We start from the raw sequence: 11511 nt of genomic DNA on the forward strand, positions 1-11511 counted from the left end.
TCCATATAAATTCGTAGCCCAGTTATTACCAACAATCTGCAGACTTTATGCTTTTATGACAAAAATGAGTAGATCAAATATAAAACAATTACGACATTAAAAAAATTTAAAATAATTAAACAAGGAAAGAAATTATTTTGCATAAAAATCCGCAGTCTAATAATCGCACACATAGAGCGTAATAGTTTCCGCGTGGAACGTAAATATCCGAAGCTCTCCAAATAAATGCGTATAATAATGTAACAAAAGTTTGATCGATGATTCATGAATCCTATTCATAATATCATATTGTGTGAAACGCTTTGAATGTCAAGAGTTTAGGGACTGAAACGCGACAATTAGAGAGGCGGTTGTCTGAAAGCCGCTTTGCCGCATTCAGAGTTCATTGATTCCGTACGACATTCCAATAGGCAATTATGTTTTCGAATAGCTATAGCGGAGATAATAACAGATATTGTATCTCTCTTACTCGGAATTTTCAGTAGGACGCCGTGAAATAAGAATAACATGCTTTTCGTAATCGGGCTCCGCAGACAACGATTTAGAAAGTATAGAACTACGTTCTCGCCTAACTGGCAACGTGTTAAATTCCCGTAGTGGTTCAGAGATAAACGTGGCCCTATGTTTTTAACACATTTACTTCCTACTTCGGTACATCCGCGATCTCTACATTATAGTTTTATTTGCCATGCGATTTGTCAGAGTTGAGGAAAAATAAACGAAAAATAGAATTAGTAATATTGCAGTATTGCCAACGATTTACGCGCACAGCAAGATTTGGGGACACGTGGCACAACAACGACTGACAAATTCCAGCGGGTGACCTACTACTTGCGAACGCCAGTGCTCGGCGAGAACATAGTACGACTATGTCAACAGTACTATTTCGTAACGATGACGTAGATACATTACTAAGCTGGATGAAGTTCGGCTCGTACAACAAACCATCCCCGATGATTTCCAGTGCGACCATCGTGCAAGTGTCGCTGAGTATGTACAGCTTGTCGACCTGGTAAAAATAGATAAGGACGGAAAGATTCGGTCGAATCGACGATCCACGTGTAGATATACAAAGACCGTTTATCATTTTACATGAATCCCGCAACTGTCCGGCTTGAATTGCATGCGAAACGTTATCTCATCCTGCGGCTTCAACTTGAAGTACACAGGCCAGAACGAGAACGGCGGTATCTTTAGCAGATTTTCCTCGGTGACATCCTTCAAGGAAACATTATGCGAACGAAGGAATTTGAATTAGAGGTGTGGCTATCGGTTATCGATAAAATTATTGATATCGTTTAGACGAATCGAAGCACTGAATTGTAGTAAAATATTTCGGACGGAATCTTAGGTTACAGAATCGGTCAGTTTCGATATAAAACTACTTCGAGTAACAATTTACCGGATGAATAACTTCCGTGTTCGTTTGCCTTATCACATGTAAATTCACATGACACGGTTTGTAATAAAGTCCGACTAAATCGCATGAAAAAATGATTCTATTACAATTAATCTATTCGTCGGACGATGACTAATGTTAGCAATAGACGCGCTTCTAATTATCTCTGGTTAGAAAGAGTCTTACTTCTATGTACATGGAACACCAATCGATCTCGCTTATAACGAAGAATCGTCCTTCTCCCCCCATATTCCTGAATTTCATTGGCACAGTAACTTCTTCCCCCACGAAGCTCCTCTCGCAATCGAATAATTCGATTTTCGTCCTCTTGAAACCCATGTCGTCACTGTCGCTGGACGTACTAGTATTTGTGTCTACTGACTAGAAAGAACAGTATTTGTTCACAATAAAATAGAACGATTATCGTTGCTATTTTGAAATAGCACGAAGATATACTTCCGCTTCGTTCGAGTCGGAAGATCCTAGTTCCGGATGAGAAGCGATCGAGGACCTTTGGATGCTTCTCAAATAGCCGACTTGCTCGCGTGGATGGTCTTGCTCTGTGGAACATTAAAATTGAAAGAAAGTTTCCTTCGTTAAAATTACTCGCTGCAAAAATAGAATAAGAATTTATCATAAATGCATAAATGTTCGCAGCCTAATTATCAACGTCCGCGTGATTTTACCTAACAGAACCGGGGGATCCTTAAATGCGTGGAGCCTGATGATCACCGGTTTCCCGTCTTGTACATTCACCACGAGAAGCTCTTCCGGTTCGTCGGTAACGTTGCAGTAAAACGAAACGATGAATTTCATAACCATGCCAGGCGGAACGACAGAGCTGTCTTCCATTATGGGCTTTACCACGACGTTGAAATAGGAGCGAAACGGCCAACTTTGTATTCTAAATTTCGCCGGTGACGTTGTAATATTTTGCAATTTGATCGTTTTCTAAGACACCATGGCACGGGCAACGTTGGTTACGTAATGTCGAATCGTCCCACGTGAACAATTTGTTGTCGAAAAATATACCTTGTAGAGTTTGTTCAGTTTGAAGTTACGAAACTGCACGTAATTCGAGTCCGCTACCAATATTGCTTTCTGATTTTCGAGTCTCATTATGCTTCTTTTCGACGAGGCGCCGCCTCGATATGGCTGCGACTTCACTGGTGGTCTAGTTTGTATACGAGTGGATAATTAGTTCGATGTATTAATGATCGAGTATTTTATTTTACATTGGCTTCAATGTAACTGTACCCACAGTTAATTCAATTATTAAGTTTAGTTTTTTAATGTAATGTAGTTTTAGATTAATACTTTTTGACAAGAACTCTCGGATAGCATGTAATTTCTGTTAACAATGATTGCAGATCCTTTTGTGGTTTATAAGTCGTTTTGAATAATAGCAGTTTCTTGTATTCTTCCCAAACCTTCAATTTCGGTGACTCCAACATCGAATCACTGCGATCTATCAATAGTAAAATTTACGCATACCAATATTTATCAAATAAGACTACTTTGTAGTAATATGCGTACCTAATTGTGTTTCATACTCTTCACCATCGTCATCGATCCGCTTAGTTTCCGCCTTGATACTGCCCGCATAGTCTTTCAACAGTTTTATGTCACCTGGACACGCGTTTTGTAATTGACGTCTGTAAGTCTATAAAATTTGTCATTATACTTCTGATGTTACACTTATTTTAAACTTCTTTTTGAATTAGGCGTAATAAAGATACTGCATCGATACCGACACAGAACGTGAAAGAAGACTTTCGTCTGAATATTATGTCTTGTCGGCCAGCATTAATTACGGTGTATGACATTCTCCAATTGTACAATTTAGGATTTTGCGACTCTGTTTTAACATTTTCAGTATCCATTTTCACAAACCTCCGGAGGCTTTTAGAAAACTTATTTCTCAAGTGCAAGTATCATTAGTTTTGACAAGCATCCAAACAAATTGACAAAAGACTGCGCTATCATTTAATACGCCAATCAAACGATACAGGGAATTGCGTGTACAACAAAGGAAAAAAAGTTTACGATATGCGAACATGTAAAAAACGATTTTTTAAATTTTATCCTAATTTTCAAAAATGTTTGATATAATTACATTTGAAAAAAATGTTTAAAAAAGACAGAAAAATTTTAAAAATTCTACATGTGCATGCATTTAAAACATCATACTGTAGAGGAACTGGCGAGGGTATAATTTAAAAAAAGGAATCGCTTGCATTAGTTTTAAGATTATGATTTATTTGGAAACAATTTTTTTTATATAAAGGTTTAGAGAATGAAGTTCTATGTACAAAAGGGTTACGTTAGTAAAATACTAGGATTTTATATTCCTGGCCGTACACCGTGCAAAATAGTTTCCTCTTACACTGAGAGACATGTTATGTATAATGGATTTTCGTCACGTGCAATTTTTTCACCTTTTTCCATTTATTGCGAGTTCTCACACGGCTCTCTATACTTAATCGCTTGAATCTAGTTTAACCCTATGTACGCTGACAAAACATGCTGCCCTTGTTCAACGTCGCGATCACATAAGGTACACTTATTACATTTACCATAATCCGCAATTCGTAAATACAAAGAACTCTTAATTTTTAACTGTTGCCTGTTGCATTATTATGTTTTCGTTTCTTATCATTCAATCTCTTCTATGTATAATTCCTTTTTTAACACGCATATAGACATCATATGTATGATTTTTTTCACGTATACAAGATTACAGATTATGCTTTGTACAGTCTAACGATACAAATACGCGAGAAAGATCATTTGTTCTCTCAGGACACCGGATCCAAATTGGACGCTTGAATCTTGTTCTCTTTCATCTACGTGTTCTCATAATGTTTTTTTCCATCATTTACAGATTCGACTAACGTACGAAAAAAAAGTAATGAAATTAATACTATTTTCGCATGATTGATAGAAGCATACGGCGCAGAAGCATTAGTCTTACTTATTATATTTGCTTTCACTTTAAATCGGTGTATCTTTAAGCTGAAAAGGAATGGGCTCAATAACGAGACGCGCGTCATGTTCCATTAAACAACACTGTATTTTCGTCTCTCTTCTTTCTTTTCTTTTCTTAAAGCCTGCATAGATTCAGAAATGATGTGATCTTTGATAAGAGTGCACTTATTTAATCTATATGTAAGCATACACAGTCCATGAAACGCAAAATAAGATTTTTCGCGCTCGCGAGAAAGATGATTTATAGTATGAATTTTTAAAATCCATCTGCTGGCACCATCTTTTGGCCTGTTACAAGAATTTTAATTTAGAATCGATCGTCCATTGAGAATATTCAACACAGAGTCAAACTAGGTTCAAGCTTCCCGTGAAACTTTTCTTTTAATTTTTTTTCGTTTTAATTATTCAATTACATTATTATATTTACATCTGATAGCTTTTTTTCAAACGCCAATTGATGTCGGTAACTAACATAGCTTGTCTGGCGAGTTCTCTATGTTGCGATGACGATAAGCTTGGACGTTGTATGCAGGGAATAAAGGTCTTTATTAAAAGCCTATTATTGTTTAGAAAATATAAAACCCCAGATTATACTTCACTATCCTACAAATACAATGCTTACTTCAAACTTGTGTATGTAATGGTGTCAGTTTGTAATGTGATATTATTCCATCCGCTTCAATCTTAGGCAAAAACCTGCGGTCCCCCTCGTATATGTTTTTTTTTTTTATAAATTAAACGATAAAAAGTAAAATTCCAGCGAGTTCATTTTACACTGAGACATGAATTTCTAAAACAATCGTTCCATTCATCGTAATCTAATTCTAGATTTCTGCATTTTGTTGATTTCTCCTGGTATCTTTTTTACACAATGCACCAGCTATGTTTTATAATTCACATTTTGCGTTTATTCTTTTTCAGCTGGAAAATGTCAATATATGATTTTATCCATTGCAATTGTACGAAGTGAACGTTCTTACATATATACAACCCACGGTCACCCTTAAGCGTACAACTTCCATGTAGATTGTTATAGTTCGATGCACGATCGCTTATTACAATCCGTGTGTGTCGGTTACTTTCGTGAGTTCTCTTCACTTGCCCAGTCCTAATGCTGCATACTGTTCCTCCGTCACTTCTGTCATCATCAAGTTGCCATCTGGTAAGAGTAAAACTACTCTTCTGGTACCCCCTGAGATATTCAACACAGAAAATGTATTAGCACAAAATTTTCGTTAAAAAAAGAAATTGCATTTCATGCACGAAAGACTCTATACTGCACAATATTTCTTATACGGTTTCTTTTATACTTGGAAATGCTTCAAAGAAATTCCGATGCTCTGTTGCTACATAATTTCATTATACATTACCTGGTGTTGGTTCTTCTGCTTGTACAACTTGAGCTACAACTTGTCCATGACCATCGCCATCTTCCTGTCCCTCAGTCACGTCAGTTGTATTCGAATTATCCATAATAGACATCACCATTGGATTTTCAGCGGGTTCCGAGGCACTTTCCTTCACGTAGAATTGAGATGCCAGGTTCACCTGGTCAGGTATTAATTGAGCGACAGCTTCGGCGACTGCGTGGTCCAATGTTAGCACTGAGCCACCGTCTCCTTGCTGTTCCGTGGTAACGTACACACATTGTTGTTCGCCGTCAGCTTCGCGCGTGACCAATAACGTTTGGCCGTCGTCAGCTTGTCCAGTGACTTGATAAACGACACCATCCTCGCCTGTTATCGTTACTAAATTCGATGCGTCCTCTGGGGTTACTTTCCTCTCCTCTGGTAATTTCTCTTCAGGTTTGGTCACATCAGCGGATGTGATGGCAATTGTGCTGGTAGAAGTGACTGTGGCTGTTGAGAGTGCAGCCGCCATAGAAGCCTCGGGAGCGGGTGTTGTTTCGGCCAATGGTGTCGACGTGGTCGTGGTTGGTACTGCCACAGCGGGAGCAGTATCATCCAAGCAGGGAAGATCCGGAGCAGGTACGGACACGTTCGACAAATTGATTTGTGCAGGTTCGCTTGTCTGTACGATAGTACCTGTTGTTCCACCGGGACTCATTTCGACTCTCATTATACCACTGCCGTCTGTGAGGGATTCAAGGGAAGGTAGAACCAACTCTGTGGTCGTGGTTGTAGCAGGGACACCGATGCTATCCGTTGTAGTGGTGGTGGGTGTTTTGACAGTGGACAACGGTGTCGTAGGCACAGGTTCGGGTTCTGGTTCGGCTTGCTGTTCAACGGGTTCACCATCTGGCCCAATGATACGGCCCGTTAATGGACACAGTGTAAACGGTCGAGGCGGACTATCCGGTTCTGTAGTGGTTATGGTATCTGTCTCCGGTGGTGGTAGCTCTGGTTCACCCTCGCTGCTACTTTCTTCGGAGCCGACTTCGTGGAACTCCATGTGAAGACCATCCCCATCGGCCAATTTACTCTCTTTCGGTTTGTTTCCCGGTGTTGTGGCTGACGGTGACTCGGCTAACTTTCCTCTGCCTCGCCCAACGCTAACACGAGCACCTGCTAAGAGGCCTCGACCACCTGATTTAATACCCGCTGCTTCTTGAGCTTTTCTCTTAGCCATTAATAACTTTTGTTGCGGAGATAATAATGACTGTGGCTTACCGATTGGTGTTTTCGGTGATTGTTTCACTTGTTGCACTGGACTAGTTCCAGTCTTTACCACTTGCTTCGGCTGTGAACTAAGCACCGTGAACTTCGGTCTAATCTGCGTAACGTTTCCAGGACTCACCGAATTACTTTGTGTGGTCACGGTTGTCGTTCGTTTTTGTAGCACCTGACGTGTTTGCTGCGATTGAATTTGTCTTGGGGCTGGCGCTCTGACAGGCGTACGAATCGTGGATCCGATTCCGAGTACACTAGTCGGCGTCGTCGCGCGCAGTGGAGGTCTCGGTAACAATGGCCGACCATCTGCAGTACGTTGGCCTGTAACAGGTCCAGGTCGTACCCCTGTACTTATTCTTGGTTGCAAAGCGATAGGAGTCACAACATGTATCTGTGGTAACTGTGTCGGATCTGGTTTCGGCTGGATCTTTATGGGCTCGGTTTTCTGTGTACCTCCTGGTTTAGTTGCAACTGTCTTGGTAACTACTTTCATTTGAGTTACTACTTGACTTCCATCCATTTTGGACACCACTTTGACTGGTGTGACAGAATTCGATGGGGAGGCCGATATTACTTGCTTTCTTACCACGTTAGTATTATCTCGATTTTGAACCATCAAAACACCTTGTGTAGTTGGCGAACCTTTCACAGCCAACTTTCCACTAGGAGACGAGTCTAACTTAATGATACCATCTTTCCGTGACATCACGTACACACCAGATGTTAAGTTTGGCATCTGCTTGGGGTCTACTTTGACAACGCCTTTAGCATTAGCTACCAGAACGGGTGGTTGGGTTGATTTTGCTCCCTCGGGGGACTGCAATCCCAGCGAAGTCGCAAGATCTGTCGATGAACTACTTGCTCGATTTGATCCGTTCGACTGAGCGTTAGCACGGTTAAACGCGCGTTGGATAACGTCACTACGGGCCAACAATCTGTCATCGTCAGATTCTCCAGTCCAATCGTCGTCACTACCCGTATCACCTTTCGCTCGTTTCGCTGCACTGCTCCCTCCGTCTTCAGAATCGCTATCGGAATAGTCCATTCTTCTCTTACCCAACACTAAAAGATCAACAAATTTTAGTTATTCATTCTATTCAATATGCATTTAATGAAAAATACGTAATCTTATGTAATCTACTTATTGTGGGGAGATACGTACAATCATTATCTTCATCCTTCATAGAACCACACCATTGCTTCACTTGATCCATAGCTTTTGATTTACTCGAACGCATTGGTCTTCTAAATATACAATGTACTCAATTATTATTTAATTATTCCGAAATTTGTGGTATTTTTCGATGAGTAACAGGTATAAGATCGTTGCCTTACCCTACTTGAGCTGCAGTGCTTGGTCCAGGTTTAGCATCCGTTTTTATTACCGTTTTCTGAACAGGATGAGCAGCTCGCGCAGCTGCTTTCGCGTTAGCTTGCTGCTGTGCTGCCTTTAACTCTTTCTGTTTTGCAAGATTTCTTTCAAATTCTTCTAGTAAATGTTTACATGTTGCTACATGCTCAGCAGGTTCCCATGTATTGTGTTCACTACACATATTACATTTGTTTAATGAATATTGTTGCCATTATATATTCGAATAGTAGCTTTTTCAAAAAACTTACTGTCCATATCCTTCCCATTTTAGTAAATATTCCGAACACCTCTTTTTGGGGTTGAATCGTTTAGCTAAGATTTTTTCTACTGTATATTCTTCATCGGTTGTGATATCTTCTTCACCAGCCTTAGTAGTAGGTTTGCCCTATGTAAACGAATAAATTGCTTTTGTAATGGACGTAAAAAATGAGGATTAGCTAAATAATTAAATGTAATAAGCTAACTTTAGGTTTTATAGAAGGTTTCAACTTTGGCTTTTCCTTCTTTTCTCCTTCAGCATCCAAGAATTCTTTTTGATTCTTTGCTTCTGGGCCTTTAATATCCTTCTTATCAGCATCTTCTGGTTGTCCATTTCTAATAACTTTACGAACAACCACAGGTTTCCCTGCAATAGCACAAACTAAGTTTCACCATTTTTTCTTTGTAAAAAATTTGTTGTTTTCTTAGTTTTAAATTCTAGTCTATAAATCTACCTTCTGCATTGACTGTTTGATTTTGTCTTGGTACATCTTGCATTTTTGCATTACTAATTTTTGTGAAAGTTTGAATGGTCTTTCCAGCTGCAATCCACGAATCCCTAATGTGCGTATCCATTTTGCACCATTTTTGATAGAGTTTCCATGAGTTCGTAGAATCTCTATCCGAACCTTCCTGTTGAATTTGTGAATCTTTCCACAATAGGAAAGCCCAAACTTGTGCTTTCTGTTCATTCTATAAGAGTTCATGATATAAGTAAATGGCTTTGTTGCATTTGTATTGCTTCTTAACATTATTATGATTTATACATAATAAATAGTACTAACATTACTATTTTCACGAAAGTGAGATACTTGAGTACAAGCGCCATCTTTTGTACGATGCTTTTGAAACTCCTCAATAAAGTGAAAAACTGAATGACACTGTCCACATACAAGAACATCTAATCTCCCCATCTCTTCTTGCGCAGCTGATAACAAAATTATATCCAAAATAATTAATACAACTCACATAATTTCCTTCCTATAATCGTATTTATTGAAAAAGATCGGCACGTCAGGTTCCTCATTTTTATGTACCAATGATCTACCGATTTGTTAATTTTTAAATTCCACATGAAACTGTACAAAAGGATGTATTTATACAAGTTTCAAAATTTACCAATATATATTTTCATAATTACTTGTTTATTGAGAGAGAAATCTGTTATTACTGCAACAATTCTGTGACTTTTACAATGGATACAGGATACATAAAAATATTTGTAAAAATACAAAAATGATTTATTATAGCATAAGAAAGTAGTTAATATTACCTTTAATAGCAGTAGGATTACTACTAATGGCTGAAGGGCCATCGCCTCCCTCCATTTTGTTCAGTACGATATTTGAATCTCTATCCACAATGTTCGTTCTAAAAATTAAATGTACTTTTTAATTTGACGTAAAGAAAGCTTGCATATATTACATAACGAATCAAGTTAACATTGTATTACCACGGCTTAATTATTCAATAATTAAACACATACAATAGTATAAGATTAAAATTCACTGTTTAATTTTGTATCGATTGTAGCATATTACAGATTCTTAAAACAGAGAAATTTCAGATTTTCATTGCAGGAACAATGTAACGGATGTAATTCATGGGTGATACAGAAAAATCAAGCAACGAGAAATAATTCAAAATAATAAATTCTAGTATTTTACTTTGCCTATGAAATACAAAACATCTATGAATCAATATGAATAAGTTAAGTAGTGCATCAGTGAATCCTATTAGTATAGTTTTCTACGAAGTTTTATGAATGGCTTAAATAAAAAAAATTTGTTTATACCAACAAGCAGTACAATGACCAGTTAATATTGTTATGCCGTAACAGAAGCGAACGAAATCAAAATTAAATAATTCGGAATTCAAAGTTTCGCGGGTCTCGGAAAAATTTGCACGCAACATGCCGGTGGAAATCGAACTGCGAACATTTTTTAATAAGACACCACTGACGTTGTTACGGCGATACGGAGGTTCACTGCACTCACACACACCGTTACCAATGGTAATTTTACAAAGCGTTTGCGATCCTACAAGCTATGACGAACCTTACGCGTGGCTACTTTTTATTTAAACTAAACAAATTCCCGCATAAATGGTAAGACATCCGAGCACAGCATGGAGTCATTGTAAACGCGGCCAGTGGCGTAAGTTACCAACGAATAAAACTCACAAATAATTCGATCTTGAAATAGTAGCCGGCTCACCCGTGAAAGACCGTTACCGATATAACGTGACTATTCTAACTGCAGACAGCACGGCCGTTTAGAATCGAAAGAAACATTTAGAAACGATGCCATTGCCGCCGTCGCCGTGGTCGCCGCCGCAGACTCGTCCTCCGTCTATCATGAGCAAGCCGATGCTCGTCAAGATGGCTCTCGTCACAAAAACTCTCCCCGACTATTCACTTCCTGTCCACCCATGAATATTTTTCGAACACACCTGTTCGATACTGATTTCAATGGAACCAACAATAAAACCAATGATATTCACTTACGCCTGGTATACCGTGGAAAAATCAGACTTTCTTGTTCTCGAAAATTGCCGTCGCCGCACGAGATGGGATGAAAACAGTGATCGCGTCTGACGACGGTGGCGCCCTGGCGCCTGCTCGCCGCGGCAACAGCTTACCTTTTGGCGGGAAAATATTACTCTACAATTCACCTTCCCTCCTTTTCTCTGGCGACACTTTTTCTAGAGAGTTCTTTTTTTCAGCCGGATTATTACACTTGATACGATTCGTCTGGAAATATATTGAAAAGTTCGATTCAAAAAGCCGCGTAATCGCGAACGTGTCATTATTGATTTCAAATCTGCCGCTTTAATTCATCGGGTTCTCTCATGTTCCGGCACTG

At 38.9% G+C, this 11511-nt stretch overlaps 2 protein-coding genes across 4 annotated transcripts; both read right to left on the minus strand.

Moving 5' to 3' along the window:
• Nucleotides 1-529: 529 nt before the first annotated feature.
• LOC144473581 (uncharacterized) lies at nt 530-3282 on the minus strand. Its single transcript, XM_078187551.1, has 9 exons — nt 3214-3282; nt 2936-3062; nt 2717-2867; nt 2432-2573; nt 2086-2350; nt 1844-1959; nt 1586-1780; nt 1093-1218; nt 530-1009 (listed from the first exon to the last, which is right to left on the minus strand). The coding sequence occupies exons 1-9, from the start codon at nt 3280-3282 to the stop codon at nt 680-682; spliced, it is 1521 nt and encodes a 506-aa protein (XP_078043677.1). The 3' UTR covers nt 530-679.
• A 361-nt stretch (nt 3283-3643) lies between these two features.
• Chro (chromodomain-containing protein chromator) lies at nt 3644-11275 on the minus strand. Of its 3 annotated transcripts, none has more exons than XM_078187669.1 (10): nt 11154-11275; nt 9921-10018; nt 9433-9575; nt 9103-9340; nt 8854-9014; nt 8638-8774; nt 8353-8562; nt 8180-8262; nt 5758-8079; nt 3644-5579 (listed from the first exon to the last, which is right to left on the minus strand). In XM_078187669.1, exons 2-10 carry the CDS (start codon nt 9973-9975, stop codon nt 5482-5484), a joined length of 3447 nt encoding a protein of 1148 aa, XP_078043795.1. In that variant the 5' UTR covers nt 9976-10018; nt 11154-11275; the 3' UTR covers nt 3644-5481. The 3 variants fall into 3 exon arrangements, with proteins under 3 accessions (XP_078043795.1, XP_078043794.1, XP_078043793.1); XM_078187668.1 differs by lacking the exon at nt 11154-11275 and adding an exon at nt 10864-11105; XM_078187667.1 differs by lacking the exon at nt 11154-11275 and adding an exon at nt 10830-11105.
• Nucleotides 11276-11511: the final 236 nt, after the last annotated feature.

Source organism: Augochlora pura, chromosome 7 (genome assembly GCF_028453695.1).
Source record: "Augochlora pura isolate Apur16 chromosome 7, APUR_v2.2.1, whole genome shotgun sequence".
NCBI lineage: Eukaryota > Metazoa > Arthropoda > Insecta > Hymenoptera > Halictidae > Augochlora > Augochlora pura.